Source organism: Engraulis encrasicolus, chromosome 19 (assembly GCF_034702125.1).
Source record: "Engraulis encrasicolus isolate BLACKSEA-1 chromosome 19, IST_EnEncr_1.0, whole genome shotgun sequence".
In the NCBI taxonomy this organism is placed as follows: Eukaryota; Metazoa; Chordata; class Actinopteri; order Clupeiformes; family Engraulidae; genus Engraulis; species Engraulis encrasicolus.
In genome coordinates, this window is record NC_085875.1 from 34,604,693 (window position 1) to 34,623,918 (window position 19,226).

The 19,226-nt window shown below is 42.9% G+C and overlaps 1 protein-coding gene across 3 annotated transcripts; it reads left to right on the plus strand.

The window, feature by feature from the left end:
• The first annotated feature begins 8,709 nt into the window (after positions 1-8,709).
• plaat1l (phospholipase A and acyltransferase 1-like) lies at positions 8,710-12,907 on the plus strand. 3 transcript variants are annotated; one of them, XM_063224159.1, is made up of 5 exons: positions 8,710-8,798; positions 9,335-9,464; positions 9,704-9,957; positions 12,175-12,273; positions 12,663-12,907. In XM_063224159.1, exons 1-4 carry the CDS (start codon positions 8,790-8,792, stop codon positions 12,238-12,240), a joined length of 459 nt encoding a protein of 152 aa, XP_063080229.1. In that variant the 5' UTR covers positions 8,710-8,789; the 3' UTR covers positions 12,241-12,273; positions 12,663-12,907. The 3 variants fall into 3 exon arrangements, with proteins under 3 accessions (XP_063080229.1, XP_063080228.1, XP_063080227.1); XM_063224158.1 differs by having other exon boundaries at positions 12,175-12,269; XM_063224157.1 differs by lacking the exon at positions 12,663-12,907 and having other exon boundaries at positions 12,175-12,352.
• The last annotated feature ends 6,319 nt before the right edge of the window (positions 12,908-19,226 follow it).

Below are 19,226 nucleotides of genomic sequence, written 5' to 3' on the forward strand. Positions count from 1 at the left end.
CGCGCCATCACGTGACCCAAAATGACGTCACACGCCGTGGCGCGAGCTGCCGTGTCGAGTTTGCGAAACATAGGACGATATTGCGACCAACCGCGTTTGGCGTCTCCGATTGGCTACAACGGCTCCCTTGTTCCTCCCCTCTGATGCGCGCACGACTGACAGATGTTTAAATGGATTTCATTTGACAGCGCGCACGACTGACAGATGTTTAAACGCATTTCATTTGACAGCGCGCTCGACTGACTTGTTCAAATGCATTTCATTTGACAGCGCGCACGACTGACATATTTTTAAATGCCGTACCTGAAGACCCCTGGTTGGCTCTTTCACGTCTTGCAAGTGCAGAGAGAAGAACGCGTCGCATCTACAGCAACGTTATTGCAAAGGTAAGTGGCGGAGGGCAGAATATTACAGTAAAGTCTTTGCTAGCCATGAAATATTTCAGACCCTTCACTCGGTCACTGAGTCGTGTCCTCGCGCTACAACTATTAACAACGGCCAGTTTAGGCCTAGCTCGTCTCACTGTTAGTATCATGGCGAAATTAAGCTGTATTCCATGAAACTACTAGGCCTATATGGTGATGCTGCTGTTGTGTTGTCAACTACTTGCAGAGTTAGTAATGGGATCTGGATATTTTGTACCATTTGCTAGGCTTCTGGAACCGAGGAGTTGATCGACTTTTACACATTTGAGAAGGAAAGTATTGCCTCTGACACGTTTCCCCCACATAAGCATAGCCACTTTGCATTTCTCAAAAAAAATATATATATAATAATAATAATAATAATTAAAAAAAACCCTTGAAACCTGTAGGTCTATATCAGCTATTCGTGTGTGTGTGTGTGTGTATGTGTGTATTACTTGTAAAGTACTTGTGCTTGTATTTGGCAGCCTAGGCCATGTTCATAGGCTCACCTTGTGTGGGCTGCAGCTCTGTGGACTTCATAAGGTCATTTTAAAAAACCTTGCCAAATAGGCCTACTGCTCAATATCGGCAATAATTGGTAGTTAAGCAATCTGGCGGAGGAGATGCCAGTATGTAACGCAGTACATTTTGTATGTAACACAATATGTAATGTAACGCATAGCACTTTATGATTCTGATCAGTCCTTACCAACTGCTAATTTGCTTCCAACACTATTTGGATCTGTAATGCTGCCCTACTGATGAGATGTAAATAAAAGTATTAAAAACTGTGTTGCAGGTGTGTGAAACTTGTGCCAACAAAATGAAGTGTTGCTGGTGTTACGTCCGTGCAAAGGACTCGGTGGACACCTTGCCTGAGGACCTTGAGGTTAGGATTATGTGAAGGTTATGTTCATGTACCAACCACTTACACCGGTTTGTGATTTTTAAAGAAAACAAAGAATATTGCCATTCTCTTCCTGTTTTCAAACAGCAACTTTTGCCTGAGGCATACTGCCACAAAGTATGTAGCCTTACAGTCTCAGACAGCGGCTTCACAACTAGCTTGAAGTTGAAGCTGTCAACGGAAGAGAAGGCCCAAACATGGCTGGAGGACTTTCAACGGTCCTCCAAAGTCACTTTTCGGGTGGACAAGACCTACCCTGCCACAGAGGACTTGGCACGCCGCAATGGCTACAGAGTAAATGAAAATAGTCACCCTTTTCCCAAGTTTTAACCAAGGCCAGTCCTGCAATAGCAGTGCATACAGATCCCCAATCATACAGTGCCCCTACAGATTATGATGTCATTGATGACTTGTTTTTGTGTTCAAAGGTGGATAGGAGATGCCAACACACCAGACAACAGCAGACAACAACAGAAAAGTATGCTGTCCTGCTATGCTCTACATCGTCGTAAAAAAAGGCCAGAGACGGCAGAAATAAGCTCTCCAGGTTGGCTACTTTGCTGCACTTTAGTGTAGAATGTCCTTATCATTATCATTATTTTGTGTTTCATCCAGGTTACAAGCTCATGTTTCTTGTACATGCTTTCCCCCTAAGATCCAAAGATCCTCATAGGAAGGAGGGGTTATTGTGCAACATCACAATTAAGCACCATCACAACCACCATCTTACCTCTGCTGAGGCCTTGCAGCAGAGGGATGTGTCCAAAGAGACCGTGGCACAACTGGAGAAACTTTTCCAGAATGGGCACTCACCCTCCTCAGCCTTAAACACCCTGAAATATGACCTTCAGGAGGAGCAGGGTGATGCTTATGTGTATGCCTCTGCAGACAGGTCCATCTGCCCAGACATTTATTTCTGCTACAGGTAAGTTGCATTTTGCATCTTTTGTATTTGTGTTATCATTTGCTGTAACACGTGTACATTTCACTACCATTCTCCTCTGCAGTCTCTCTACGCTCCCGGTTACATCTTATTACTTGTTTTTAAAGCACTACATGGGATGGGACCTAAGTATCTGCATTTTATTTTATTTGTGTCAAGTGTGTGCGTCATAAATTTCAATTGTATTCATTGCACAGGCTATATTACTCACTCTTCAAGAAGGAGTATGGAGCGCCGTCTGGTGACACCATGAGAACCGACCTCCAAGAACGCCTGGAGGCATACAACACCGCACAGGGCGAAACATGCGCTCAAGTAGCAATCACTGCTGATGGGCAAACCGTTGTTGCTCTATGCACGCAATTGATGAAGAGGATCCACAGACTGGAGAGGCACAGTGGAGAAATGATGTTCATGGACTCATCAGGTGTGCATTATTGTCTTTCCTTTCTTTTTTTAGTTCATGCTCACTCCTGAAATTGTGTTACTAGAAATCATTTCATGTTAGGAATGATCTGTTTGAACCAAAATAACAATACAAATATATTACCTTTCTGTTGTCAGGAAACTGTGACCGTATGAACAGCAGGATCTTTGTGATGCTGACCCACTCAGCTGCCGGTGGTTTGCCCCTGGGAGTACTTGTAGTGACTTCAGAGTCACAGAGCACCATCGCAGCAGGACTCAGGTTGCTGCAGAACATACTTCCTGAGGATGCATTTAATGGAAGAGGACAGCTGGGCCCAAAGGTCGTCATGACTGATGACTGCAAAGCCCTGCGACAGGCTCTGCAGGATGTGTACCCACACATCACAGGCCTCCTCTGTGTATTCCATGTGCTGCAGGCCATGTGGAGATGGCTGTGGAGCACTCAACATGGGGTAAGTCAGATGAATTCATATGGCTGTGTTCTTTTGGCAATATGCATTGATTTGGTTACAATAATGTATTTGTGGTGGTTAGGCTTACTGTCATGTATGACAACACTGAACGTAACATCACAGGTGCCAAAGGGGGACCGGCAGCCATTGCTCGACATTTTTAAGGGCCTTGTATATGCTGGGTCAGCAGAGGAGTTGGAGGCCTCCTACCATCAGGCCCTACAGGACCCCTTGGTCACCAAGCGCCCAGTCTATCGTGACCACTTGTGCAATGTGTTTGCCCGCCGCAAGGACTGGGCTGTCTGTTTGCGTGCGGGTCTTCCCACGCGGGGAAACAACACCAACAATTTTGTTGAGAGTGCTATGGGGGTCATGAAAGACTGCGTCTTTCACAGGTATGCGTTAAAGTACATTTAATGCTCTCAATGATTCATTGCAATACCCAGCATGTTATGGCTTCTTCTGTCGTTTGACTTGCTATATCAAATGTTTGCATGAATTGTGCAGGTTCATGGGAGACTCTACAGCTTATGTTCAGCACATGATCAGTTGGGCATTCACCGACCACACTGGCACCTGGGCATTCACCGACCACACTGGCACCTGGGCATTCACCGACCACACTGGCACCTGGGCATTCACCGACCACACTGGCACCTGGGCATTCACCGACCACACTGACACCTGGGCATTCACTGAATGCACTGGCACTTGGGTATAGTTTGGTATACACTAAATACATGGGCAGTTGGCAATCCACCAAACTGTTCTTTTGTTTGTTACAACTCGAATAGGTTGAAGGCGTACAACATCACGCAACTTGTGGATTTCTTGTGCACACGACTGGAGGCGTATTACACCAGGCGACTCCTTGATGTGGCAAATGGCTGGTGTGTGAGGCGTACGGCCACATTCAAGAGTGTGCCTCTTGACAAAATAGTGAAGGTGTGTCTACATGAAGGACTTCTGCAGTATGTGAAGTAGAATCAGTCCTTGTTCTTACATTTCTTTTATCCATCATCACTCTTTTCATTCTAGGAAGATGACTGCAACTACACAGTCCCCAATGCCCATGGAGGTGTTTACCTGGTCAACATTGCACTGGGTATGTGCACCTGCCCAGCAGGTAGCAATGGGGCGCTATGCAAACACCAGCATGCAGTCGGGCAGGCCTTCAGCCTGAAAACAGGCCACCACCTTGCAGTGACATCTGCCACTGCAAGGAAATTATTCCACGAGATGGCCACAGGTATATTAATTAATGTAGCCTAATGTTTATATAAGTGCGTGAGTGTTTATATGCTTCTGAGTCATCATATCTACTCATGGCTTTGTACCTCCTTGTTTGTCTTACAGGAAGACGTGATATGCCAGAAAACTGGTTTGAGGGCCTTCAGCAAGACCGGGTGGCCGTTGCAACAGGTCAGTTAAATACATACCAGTAGCCTATTGTTAAACGGTGAACTGAATGATGCGATATGCACATCATGTGGTATTTTTTTCTTGGCAAGTACAAGTATGAAACTGGTTTTGCTCTGCTACATAGGCACTGAACAATGTGAAGCCACACAGCTGGAACTCTCGCCTCCTTCCCCTCCACCTCAGCGGGCAGGGACCACACAGGACACACAGGAAGGCAACGTTGAGCAACTGAAAGGGCGCTTTCAAACAATGTTCCAACACCTAATGGCCAAGTTGGAGAGTGATGCCACTTTCCAAGGGCCTATGGACAATTTTGTCTCGGCCTATGAAAGACTTACTACTGACAGTGGCCTACTGTTATTCCTGGCAACAGCTGGTACGCGACGTGCCACTGTACGCTTGCGTACAGGCAAAGTCAGGAAGGGGTTACAAACAACCACGAAAATAGACGTGCAGCCCACCGCCTTAGCCCGGCGTAAGACTCGGCGTAAGGGGGTAGGCGATGCCTTATAACAGGCGGACCCCCCAAAAAAGCCCGGAGGGAGCACAGCTATGGGAGGACGAAAGAGGGTGCCCTGTCGAGAAGACCAGCACCACACTCACTTGGCCACTGCATCACTGCTGGAGTGTGCCTCGGTGGTCAACACAGCCGTAAGTAATGCCAGAAGTTTTTAGATTATGCATGTTTGATTTGTTGTTTTTTTTTTGTTGTTGCTGTGCAGTGGTTTGATTTTATACTGGTTTATTTTGCAGTGATGCTTTTGACTTTTTTGCCATTTTTTTATTTCACATTTACATTTGTTTGCATGTTTATTTATTTACTTTTTTTGCTGTTGCTTGCTTTGCTGTTTGTTTTTAAACACATTTTGTGATTTTACATTTTCCTTGGTTTGCATGTTTTTAAACCGACCACATTTTGTGATTTTACATTTCCGTTGGTTTGCATGTTTTTAAACTGACTACATTTTGTGATTTTACATTTTCGCTGTTTTGCATACTTATTCATTTTTTGTGTGGTTTGCTGTCACACTGGCTCATGTTGCTGTGCATCATGTTGCATTGTTTATCATGGTTTGTTTTGCTGTGCGGCTTGATTTTACATGTGCATGCTTAGATTTGATCTGCGTTATTTGAGTGTGCTGTCCTCATTATGCGCTCTGCCTGCTTGCCTCCGGTGTCTATTTGGCACTGCAGCAGTTTCACTCCTTGAAATCTGATGTATACCTTGTTCCAAATACTATTTAATACATTTTCTACAATCCAATATGCCTTGTCTTTCATCATTGTGTTGATTTGCCACTGTAGCGGTTTCACTCCTTGAAATCTGATTTATACCTTGTTCCAAATACTATGTCATACATTTTATACAATCCAATATGCCTTGTCTGTCATCATACACCACCTATTTTTGTCAGGTCACAGGCAAAGTTGGTTAAAACAGAGGTACTTAGACAACAGAAAACTATCACCGCAATTTCAGTGTTTCATTACAGACCTTATCAAAGTATCCATGTGTTAATGATAGATCTACAGAAGTGGGGATGAACAGATATGCAGAATGCAGTTCCAAATATGACCTCCAGATGGATTTACCGACATAATATATAGAACACCTTATCAAAGTATCCACGTGTTAATGATAGATCTACAGAAGTGGGGATGAATAGATATGCAGAATGCAGTTCCAAATATGACCACCAGATGGATTTACCGACATAATATATAGAAGGTAAATCCCACATTTGCTACCACATGTGATGAACTCGGTGGACAACTTACCAGATCACCTCGAGGTTTGGATAATGTGAATAAAATGAAATTGTAAGACACGTCATCTGTATTGCGTCGTTGGCTAGGCCTGCTTTTGTTTATGCTTTTAGTGTCCTCTGTTTCAAGAGATGAACCAAATAATAATAAAATGACATGATACGGCATTTGTATAAACACAGGAGTTTATGCAGTTAGGATTACATTTAGCTGACGCTTTCATTTATTAGGCTATGTAAATGAAAAATGAAATCAAATACTGGAGCTCACTGCATCGTTGGGTAGGCTATGACTACGTTTGTTTGACTTGGCACATCTGTTTCAAGAGATAAGCCAAACCACGCTAAAATGAAATACGACACGGCATTTGTGTAGACCTACTGCATCGTAAATGGTTTGGATAGCCCACTTTTTGTTTGTTGCCCTACTTTTAGTGTCTGTTTCAAGAGATCGGCCAAATTATTTGTACACGAATTTTCTGCAAGCCTGTTTTGAGCGAGAGTTTACATTCTTGCTGTCAAATGGAAGTAATCAGAGGGGAGGAACAAGGGAGCCGTTGTAGCCAATCGGAGACGCCAAACGCGGTTGGTCGCAATATCGTCCTATGTTTCGCAAACTCGCCTGCCGCGTCGCGACGTCGTGCACCCCACATTTTTTGTAACATGTCGTGCGCCACCAGCGACCATGCAGGTAGGCAGACAAAGCAGGAGTTGCGAAGAGAGGCTACAACTACTGTAGGCTACTACAGAATGGATCCTGCACCATTTTGAGGATAATAAAATGTCATAGAGAGTTATTTTATCTTCTCTCTTAAATGTTGTTCAGTGAAACAATTGTTTACTTTGTTCAGAAGCACGTTGTGTTCGGCGATCTATTTATAAATTCTGCCGCCAGAACAATGCTCTCACATGGTCTTGGAATGATCTGGCAATAGGCTACAACAAAACATATATGTTTCAATGTGGTAAGTCACAAGTCAGACGTTCAGTAGCCCTACAGCAGCCGTGTTTGGCTTTCTATTTTATACATCAGTAGAACTCACGCTGCGAGTTGCGAAAGATACTGCCGTTCACAGACCTGACTGTATTGCCGTTTCTCTCATGAACAGCAGAGGGCACTTCCGACAATGCGAGCAAGGCGCTTTTGAAGTATGAATAGTCTGTCGCAAGTGATGACGTCATTAATGGTTCTCGCGCCAAACGCGCCAAAGTGCGCACGTGAAGTATGCAGAGCCCTTTAGGATGAGGTCCAGGGGGCGTTGGTTCAAAAAAGTTTAAGAATCACTACTAGGACAATAAAAGCTAATGAATAAAATCGTCTTCTCCGTCCTTCACCCCTCTTCATCCCATTCCTCTTCATTTTGAAGTGTACTATCTTACTAAAGGTGTGGCTGAGGTAGGGGTGCAGTGATAGTGTACAGGCACACAGATGTTTCCTGTCAGAAAGGGAAGAAGAAGTTGAAGTGTCATGGCTTCCCCAGAGAGTTGCTCAGCAGGAGGGTGGCAGTCTCCTGACCCCGCTACTATACCAGGCAAATCACTATGCAAATGTAGGGAACTACATCTGCTCAGGACCGTATTGACCCTTTGAGGAGTACCATCACAAATATGTGATTAGAATTTTGCCCAAATTTTGAGTTCTCATTATGATGTCATAATGTCTTTGCGAGATTTTTAACACAGACGTCTATAGGAGCTGTAGAGTGTTCCAGTAAAATTCTAGAAGAACCTCTAGAAATTCCTTACTCCTCAAAGGGGGCACTGTGGGGCCCCCGGGCACTAATACCTCACAGGTGCCCCCTTTAGTGAACAATATTTGTGAAGTCTGTGTTATATGGTGCCCCTTAACAGGCTGTAAATGGTGGGTGGCCCTGGGCACTGTGCCACTGGTCCTTATGGATAATCTGGCCCTGCATCTGCTACTGAAGTTTTGTGTTGCAGTATCTGCAGATCTCCATCATTGCAGTTTCATAATACCGCTCTTTATAATGCCAGGGTAGTTGAGACTGAGACAATCGTCTCTTTTTCACGTGAACCCTCGCCAAGACAGATCTTGTGATTTATTTTTTGTAAATCATTACCATCATGTTTTGAGAAAAAAAGATCTAATAATTGATGCACCACATTTTTTTTACTGACATGGAACCTGCATTGATACAAGAAAGATACAACAAGTCTCAAGCAGTCGAATCTAGCGATAAACAATTTTGCCATTACAATGAAATACATTAAAAGCAGTTATCTCAAGGGACCGGGGATCACAGGGTGGATTGTATTCACCCACGCGTGCAGGTAAGAATAGTTACATCACACGATCTGTGTGAGACTAGCTATGTAAATGACATCACCATGTGCTAGACTGATGATAGCCATGCGAGTCTTTAATGGCTTTTGAAAAGGCACAGAGAGCAGAGAGTGTGTCTGGGTGTATTTTGCTGCTACGCATAATTTACCATCTGAACCATGGGTTTGGTAAGATTGTTTTGACAATATTTTTTAATATGAAGGCTGCTGTTTATTGAAAAAATAGGCAATGTATAAAATGCAAGAAATGTACAGATAAAGGCCTAAAATTGAACCATGATTCTTCTCATAATGCCTACCCATTTCTTCTAGCGAATACATTCATTCTTCTTGCGTTATCCATTCATTTTGATGATGGCAAAGTGTAGCTGTTCCAAGAAAAGAAAGAAGGTTCGCACACTGTTGCTGCTCCCAGTTTATTCAACACAACGTTTCGACCAGTCTGGTCTTCGTCAGGTGACATACACCTGGCAAAGACCCGACTGGTCGAAACGTTGTGTTGAATTAACAAGGAGCAGCAACAGTGTGCGGACCTTCTTTCTTTTCTTGTTTCATTGTGTTTAAGTCCGACACCTGTTTTATCTGGATGTGCGCGCACTCCAAAGCGCTACTGTAAAGTTTAGCTGTTCATCTGATATCAGGCAAGTTTTGATACAGTAATTGGACAGTTGGGCAGTTGTTTTGTCTTTTTTTCTTCTCTTCAGGGAAACTCCCACCCTGAGCTGTTTCCAGGAGACATTCTAGAGTTCCCTCGCAACAAGTACTTCTCGCACTATGGTGTTTACTATGGAGAGAGAGATGGAGTAGCTTATGTGGCCCATTTAACCATCAGAGGTACTGTGTATTTGTGCTTGCTTGTGTGTGTGTGTGTGTGTGTGTGTGTGTGTGTGTGTGTGTGTGTGTGTGCGTGCGCGCATGTGCGTGTGCGCATAGGTTTATGTGTGAGGAAGTGAGTAGTAAGGTCGTGTGTGTGGATGAGAAGGCTACAGATGTTATGTGCTTGCACGTGCATAATGTGTCTAATAATTGACTGTGAATTATGAATCTTGATCCTTTTTCATTTGATTTTGCAGACTCAAGCTCTCAGTTCCTCATTTTCGGCCGGGCGCTGAACTCTTCGGTGAGGCTGGACCCTCTGCACATCATGGGCAAGAGGTTCAAGGTGTGCAACGGCCTGGATAACAAGCACCCGCCGCGAGACTTCTACAACCAGATCAAGCCAGAGATCGACGAGGCCGTCGGCAAGTCCGTGACCTTCGACGTCCTCTTCCACAACAGCGAACACCAGGCCACGCTGTTCCGCTACGGGGTCAAGAGGTCAGAGCAGGTACAGTACACACAGAGATTCTTTAAGTATATACAGATATGCCAACGTAATACAGTATATCACGAAAGTGAATACACCCCTCACAGTTTTGCAGATGTTTGAGTATATCTTTTCATAGGAAAGCATTACAGAAATGTAACTTTGACACAATGATTAGTGACCTTTTTAACAACATATTTAACCGCTTAAATTTCTTGTTCACTCAGAAAAAAACAAAATACAGCCATTAATGTTTGAACATGTACTCACAAAAGTGAGTACACCCCAGATTAAAATCCGGTAGAGAAGGGGCTATGTTGGCTCGAATCGTCTCGAAATGAAAAGGGATGACAAGGGAGGTCATCAGTGTGCGTTTCAACCGTTCTTTGCATTGAACTTTTACATTTTGAGTCTGCATCTGGCTTAAATAGATTGGTGTGAGATTTGAATGCAATCCTATGGAGAATATCATGATCTGCTTCAGTAGTCACAGTGCATGTTGACATGTATGTTTCTTTTAGGTGTATTTCAGATTGCCAATGTTGACAGCATTCATGCATCCCCAAACCATGTCAGTCCCACTACCATGCTTGGCTTATGAGAGGATACACCTTTTTTGTACAACTCACTTGTTTACCACCACACATGCTTGACACCATCTAAAGCAAATTTGTTTATCTTGGTCTCAAGAGAGATGAACAGACCAAGGATATGGATCACTGGAACCATGTTGTGTGATCTGAAGAGACCAAGATAAACAAATTTGCTTTAGATGGTGTCAAGCATGTGTGGTGGTAAACAAGTGAGTTTTACAAAAAAGGTGTATCCTCTCATAAGCCAAGCATGGTAGTGGGACTGACATGGTTTGGGGATGCATGAATGCTGTCAACATTGGCAATCTGAAATACACCTAAAAGAAACATGCATGTCAACATGCACTGTGACTACTGAAGCAGATCATGATATTCTCCATAGGATTGCATTCAAATCTCATACCAATCTATTTAAGCCAGATGCAGACTCAAAATGTAAAAGTTCAATGCAAAGAAAGGTTGAAACGCACACTGATGACCTCCCTTGTCATACCTTTTCATTTCGTTTCATTTCGAGACGATTCGAGCCAACATAGCCCCTTCTCTACCGGATTTTAATCTGGGGTGTACTCACTTTTGTGAGTACATGTTCAAACATTAATGGCTGTATTTTGTTTTTTTCTGAGTGAACAAGAAATTTAAGCGGTTAAATATGTTGCTAAAAGGTCACTAATCATTGTGTCAAAGTTTCTGTAATGCTTTCCTATGAAAGATATACTCAAAAATCTGCAAAACTGTGAGGGGTGTATTCACTTTCGTGATATACTGTAGGTTGCTATGGGCACCTAACATGACCAGGTTCCGGTCTGCCTAAAGGGGCGTGTCATAATACTCCTTTTGAATAGAACAGTCCTTAGGTCTGCCTAGGTCTGCCTAAATAATGCAATAATAGAACCCGGAAACAATGTACCAATGGAAACTCTCTCTCTCTCTCTCTCTGACAGTACACAACTCAGTCTGCACACATTGTTCGGTAACACTTGGTTAACAGGTTCACCTATTAGTAGTGTTGCCACCATTGTCCAGGATTTTAATGACATGTCCAGGAAATAAAAAAATATATGAATATAATATGACTGAAGGATACCATTGCATACAAGCAAAAAGATGAATGGAGTTTGAAATGTCCAGGATTTTTTACAGACAGAGGTGGTAACCCTACCTGTTAGCCACTAGTAGGCGTACATGCCTGATCACTGTCTTCATAAGTAACATAGCCCCATAATGCATGCCGTACCTCCAGTGGCACACTGTAATAGTAAGTTAACTACCATAGTACTACAATACCATGACATAAACACAGGGCCTTTAGTAGCCTAATGTACTATGACTTGGTTATTGCCATTCTGTTAACAGCTAATTTATAACGCCGTGTTTTAACGGGTTAAAATACATGTGTTAATGGTCCTTACTACAATTGTATCAATAATAAAGGCCTTATCGGCAGTGAACAAGAAATCAGTGAATACACACCGAACAAATTGATTTTTACTTCACAAATGTCTTATAATAGGCCTACGTCACTTCTATAGACTGATAGGCATGTGTTTGTGGCTAACATGTGAAGCTTTAAATAAAGTGATTTTATGATTCACTTTATTAGCCAATCTATCAATATTTTTTTTCTTTTTTTGTGTTGATGTAGATCGAAAAAGTTTATGCCAGAATCGTCCCCACATGGCGACAACCCTTTGAGAACAAAACTTTGTGATGTGAAGATCATGGAGGAGGAAGATTTTAGTAGGTAGTTTGTGACTTGTACAGCAAGATTGTCTTGTAGCTTCTTTTTGTATGAAAATGGCTGCACACAAAATGCTTATCATGTTATTAATTCATTAAATTTATGTCTTATTAAGACTTGTTTTAGTTTTTGTGTCACTCTTTGCAGTTGATAGAGCTGTTCAGACAGATTTAATTATTTTGCGACGATTTAAAAACATATGCCACAAGGGGGCAGAAAAGGCCATCAAGTGACATTCCCTGTGTGATGAAAAACTGACCAATTGTTACTGCACACAGTACATAAAGCTACACATTTTAAGCAATCTGAGGTAAATTCAAATGGATAGGGAAGGGATGGGACAAAGTCATCCTATAGTGATAAACACTATGTTTTTTGTGTTTTTTCATCAGTTCATAAAGGTTGGAGCATGCTTCACCCAAACAGATGTCTCTCTTCTGCTGACCAAAATAATGTATAACTGAAAAGTAAGAAGGGGTTGCAACATGCTTCAACTTACACTTTTCAGTTGAACTTTTTTTTATCATCATCCCTCTTGGATGAATCTTTCCATTTATTTCAGTCCATCTTGGCTGTGGGTTTGATCTTTGGAGATGGCTGTGGCCAGACAAGGCTCCTGAATTAAAAAAGCCTCCACACACACACCTACCTGTGAACCTGTGTCAGGTGTTGCAAATATTACATGGCCTCCGACAAGGCCTTGGTGTAGCCTCGAGTCCTGCCTACATGAAAGTCTACTGGGAAGATGTGATGCACTGACTCTGGGGAATCAAGATGGGTAAGGCCAGACCTGTACATTTCAGTCAGTCAGCTATATGCTGTATATTCCCAATTCCTTCACCTGTACTGGACATACAAAGAAGTCAAAATTAAGTTTCTTACTGTCCTGCGCAGACAAAGACAGGCCACCCATAAACGTGTAGCACAAGGCAGCATGTAGCACTGTATTAAGCTGTGCTGCTGGGGCTTCCGATCTCTGCTACTGTATCTGAGATCAGCAGTATTTTTGCTAATGGTAGTGAAACACAACAGTGAACAGTGCAGTACTCATATGAGCAGGGCCGGTGCTAGGCTTAGGCAGACTAGGCGGTCGCCTAGGGCGTCAAAAGTCTTGAGGGGCACCACAGCCCACTGAATTAAAATATTAAGCAACATTAACATGAAACTTTACATTGACAATGATTTTGAATGGGCACTCAGTACATATACATGGAGCTGTGCTAGATCATATGCATGACACTATGTTTACAGATGCCAATGAAGGAAAAAATCCACAAAAAGGAAAGATTGGTGCTCGCCAAGGGCAAAAAAGTCACTATTAACTCACCTGCATATGAGATTTACTGTGGGCTTTGACAGGGCTGCTGACAGCTTTGGATGGGTCCGGAACTGAATCTGAATCCCCCCCCCACCCAATACGTACCGGTACCATGTAATGAGGAGCCAGTTCTTTCCAATTTTGCATTCTTGACATATAAAGTTTGTGCCTCCCAGCATAAAATATTGTTTTGTGGTTGTTCTGTTCTGAGTCATTCACATTTACCGTATGAAGTCACCTCAAGGGAAGCCGCATGAACAACATCAGCTTGAAACTAAAGCTCAATCAATGGCTTCCTTCAGCTCGTCTCTCAACTTACCAACCCACAAGTCAGCTCTGACAGCCTATAACAAAGAGATATTGGAAAAGGACTTTGCCTTTTAAATGGAACACTTTATCTTAATCCTACACATTTGCCCATCAAAATGTTTCCCTGGATTATGGCAGGAGGAAAAAAAATAGTTTTGGCAGTTCATTTTGTTTGAAAACATTTCAGCACTTGCATTGTTCATCTTGTTTGACAAGTGAGGGGAAGAGGAAGACATTTAGCATCCATTGGAGAAAGCTAGCAAAGATTATTATTCCTCTATCAAGCATCTTTCCAGGAAACAGTAGCCAACTGGCATGTGAGAATAAATATTATGCACACCCACGCTGCTTAGTCATGCGATTGTCTGCTAGACGTTTCATGCACTCAAACGTAAGACTCAGAAGTGAAATCAATCGAAGCAGCTCTGTGTTGTCAATGGTGGTTGGGGTTTTGAATTTGTTGTGTGGTACCTGTGCATCCCATTTTCTGAAAAAGGCAGATGTAAAGGTGGTTATTATATTAAAGCAATCTTTTCAAAGAATTTACTTCCAAAAGGTCACACAACATCCCAATCACTCTTTAATTCTAAGGCTGAGGATGATGCAGACCATAAAGATGCAAACATTTTGAAAGCAAGTTAATGTCCACTATACAACTGTAGTGGCTCTAGCAAGGTCTCGCCAATGTCAACAAATGCTTAAGTCAACAAATGACTTAATAAAATATTTAGCTAGGCCTATAGGCATTGCTGTCAACCAGGGACGTAACGAGACATTTTCAAATACCGGGGTCAAATACTGCGTGCTGTACTGCATACTATACATTTATAATGTTTCAAAACGTTTAAGTCAAACTCTCGAGTTCGTTTTCATTCATCACTGTCCTGAGGATAAATGGGGGTGGCATATACTGACAGAATTTATCATTATTGATCATAGATCGATTTTCATCATAGATAAATTTGACATTTCGGCAAAAAAAATACTGATGACATGACCTCTGTGTTCTCAATGATAGTTACGGCCATGCTGTCAACTGTCTTGGGTTCAGTGAGATAAATCAAGACTATATTTCTGAAATGTCACAAAATGATGTAATCTGACTAAAGACAGGAGGTTTAAGTAGTTTAGTCAAACATTCAATTAAAAAAAGACTTATTTGATCCACCTCTCAGACAGTATGTGCCATGGTGGTTGTCACGAACCAGTGAGACAATTTGTTTTCCCTGAGGATCAGAACTGAGGACTGAAATTGTTTTGATGGTGCTTTAAGGAAAGTTTTCACTTCAGTTCCTTCAATCAACAGCATATACACTGTAGGCCTCACAAACTTCATCCTTTACCACAGCCACACAAGGTGGTCTATTTGATATCAACCAGGGTTGCAAATCAAGGGAGAATGAGAGAGAGCGAGAGAGAGAGAGAGAGAGAGAGAGAGAGAGAGAGAGAGAGAGAGAGAGAGAGAGAGAGAGTTTGTGCATGTGTGTGCATGTCTATGTTTACGTCTTTGGATGTTAGTGTGCATGCGTACATACATGCATGTGTGCGTGCGTGTGTGCGTGCCTCCGTGAGTGTACCTGTGTTTAGGCTTCAAATCTAAGGCACGTCTGTATCTCTCCTCCTTCCTTCCCTCTGGACCAAAGACATGGGAGCCCAATGCAATTATGGCGGCAGGCTCTGGCCATCTGGCATACCGGGCATTTCCTAGTGGGTCCTGCACCCTTGTGGGCCCCTATTTTCAGAAATGTAAAAAAATAATTACAAAAATGTTTTTTTTTACATTTCTGAAAATAGGGGCCCACGAGGGTGCAGGACCCACCGGTGATTCAGTTCTGCTCCGCTAATTATGAGGGGCCCCTTTAAGCCAAAAGTGCCCAGGCCCTATTTCTCCCCCAGGCCTGCCTTATAAAGATGAGACTGAGCCCTTCCTCCCCGTGACTCATGTGCAGGGTTGGAGAGGGGGAGAAATAGGGCCCAGGCATGTTTGGCTTAAAGGGGCCCCTCATATTTAGCGGCGCAGAACTGACTCACCAATCGGCCCCGCACCCTTGTGGGTCCCTATTTTCAGAAATGGGATTTTTTGTTTTTTTTTGTTTACATTTCTGAAAATAGGGGCCAACGAGGGTGTGGGGCCCACCAGGAAATGCCCGCTATGCCAGATATCCAGTCCAGCCCTGTTCATGTGCTGTTCCACAAGCCACACGCCTTTGGAGGTAGGCTACAGTCATTATCTGATCAAATGATTTTAATTTGGTGGCCTGCGTTATACAGTAGTCCATAATCAGCCTCCGAGGGAGACAGACAGCAATAACAAAGCTGTCTTTGTCGTCAGAGGAGTCAGAGAGATTAAAAAGAGACAGTGATGACAGGAAGTGGCCGTTCTTTTTCTCAGAGCAGAATAAAAGGCAAATGTAATGAAAACATGTATCTACAACAAAGAGTAGTAGCTGAATGGCAATTTCTTATGTGATGTGTACTTGTGAAGTTGCCTAATAACATCCATTTCTTGGTGAATGGATGCATGGTCACAGATTTCGTTCTAGGAAGACTTCTAAAAGGGCTTTGGCATAGTAGCCTTCACCTGAACAGCTTTGTGCTGTGCAAGGTAATTACCACCAGAGAGCAATGTTGAGCTGGGAATCAGACAAAATGATCTCTAATGATCTCTTAGTAGTAGTCACTAAAATGTTTATTAAGTCTCACAACACTCTCAATTTTACACCATATACATTTTAAAAGTATCTCTCTTACTCTGTCACTCTCCAATTTGACCTCAAGCCATTTTTTCTGAAGGCTGAAAATTCTTACATTGTCCTAAGGCCTCACCTCTCAGTTTGAATAATTTTACATTTCGTGATGGTTGTGTTGTTGTTGTTGCTATTTTTGACAAGACCACTTACCCTTTCATTGTGTGAACACTCAGACCCACCATTTGTCAGGTCCACCATTAACACCTGGGAGTCTGGAAGATGCTTCAAAACACAGCAGCTTGTTTTCCTGGGAGCTGGGAAGTATTAGGGCTTCAAAGTGATAACAATGGCTTCAGCGCTGCGCTTCACGACAAGATGCCTTTTATCCTTCGTCTGTTTTGTTCCTTTTCTTTGCGTCAGCATGTGATACAGTAATTGGATTTGCGGCACAGCTGTTTCCATAACAATACAGGAAATTGAATGAAATCAACGAACGAACTTGGAAGGCTGCATTTATTCGACACGGTTTATTTATTTATTCATGTTTACTTAACAAAGTCTTTCGAGGAAATGAAAACACAACACACTATAAACAGAATTTCTTGAATAATCTCGTATAGGCAGACGCTCTCTGCTGTGTGCGAACAGCTTATTGGATCCTGTAATGTGTTTTACACGGGTGGCACAATTGCACACATTTATTTCCAGTTGTAGGCTACTCTCCATGGCTCTATTAAATATGTGTTTTCGGCCCTGCTGTGGCCAACCGGTGGGGCACTCGCCTGCCATGTGGCTGACCCGGTTCGACTCCCAGCCCATATCCTTTGCCTACCCTTCCCCATCTCTCTCTGCCCACTCACTTCCTGTCACTACTTTCACTATTCTGTCAAATAAAGGCAATAAAAAATCCCCCCCAAAAATATATATAGGGGTGAATTCAGGTAAATTGGGCCACTTTGGGCCATTCGCTTGTATGCAAAAAACGTGGCCCAATTTACCTGAATTCACCACATATAAATATGTGTGCCAATTGGTAGGTAATGCCCCTTTAGTGGTATTTCACACCTGCCAGAGTGGTCAGCTGAGGCCAAGCCACAGGCATTTTGGTTTTCAGGACATTGGAGGCCAAAAAAAAATGGTGTGACGAATGGCGGTCATTTGCAAACCCTAATAGGAAAAAAGCACAAAGACAGAAAGAGGCTGTTGCTGCGGTCTGTGCATGCACGCATATACACATGCAGACAGACAGGCAGGCAGGCAGGCATGCAGGCACGCAGGGAGGTAGAGAGACAGACAGACAGACAGACATGCACACAGTCTGCATCCAGCTCTATTGCATTACATATTGAAAGAGAGCAAAAGAGCAAGAAACAAACAGATAAGCAGGTAGTAGTAGATAGAGGAAGATGAAAGCCTAAAACCTACGATAGACACTAATGGTATGATTATAAGGCATCAGGCATGTACAGTATTGTCTGCATGTATTTGGGAAATGAGTAGCGGTCTATTCGTTTCCTACAGTATTGTGGCCGACTGACGTTAAATGAGAAAGGATTTGCTCCCTAAGAGTGTCAGAAGTGATCTCAGGTTTTGCATTTCATATTACCAAGTCATGGTATGAAGGCAGCAGCTGGCTGTCATATTAAATAAAATTAATTTGCCAGAGTTATTGTTAAACAGAGTTGGTAATGAGTGAGACTGCTGTCATTTCCAATAGGTCAAAGAACAGGAAAGTAGGGAACACACAGGAACATGCGCGCGCGTACACACACACACACACACACACACACACACACACACACACACACACACACACACACACACACACACACACACACACTTGTTGCCCTCCTTAAATACCATGTGTACCACAATGCCACATATACCATGTGATCAAAACATACATTCTCAGTTTAATTGCATACCACTGTGAAAGTCATATTCGGTAAGTTTTATATATCTTTTTATAACTGTAGTGATGTTTCAGCTTTTACAGGAACTTTCTTTTTCTCTCATGTCTCAATATGTATCTTGGCTCTCTTGACATATGGTCTATGTCCTTGGAATTAAATAAAAGCCCCTTCTTGTCATAAGATATCATGTCAGTTTGGCATATTAATCGTGTGTGTGTGTGTGTGTGTGTGTGTGTGCGCGTGCGTGTGTGTGTGTGCACGTGCGCATGCGTATGTGTGTGTGAAACATAAAACTCATCTGGGATATAAAATGTAGTTATGCATAAGCGTTATTGAGGGTCATACTTGTCTTGACTGAAGAGGGTAGATGTGAGCAGATGACACACTCCCAGCAAGGCCAGATGTTTACGTGCAGAGCATCGAGTTGAACGCTCTTCTGGGACCTGAGGAAGGTGTGGTGTCCTATGGGAATGGCCACAGAACAGTGTTGCCAGGTGTGTCTGATCAAGTCCTGCCCAAAAGGTTCTCAAAAAACGCCAAAATGCGCTAAATTCTGCCCAATTTCAACAAATTGCATTGACTTCTATGGGCATAAAACTGCAGAAAAAAACGGCAAATGGCCAATTTTTCCCGTTTTTACCCACAGACGGCCATCCCAAGCAGCCCAATTGGGCGGGTAACCACCCAATCTGGCAACACTGCCAGGGGAACATGACTAGGAGACAT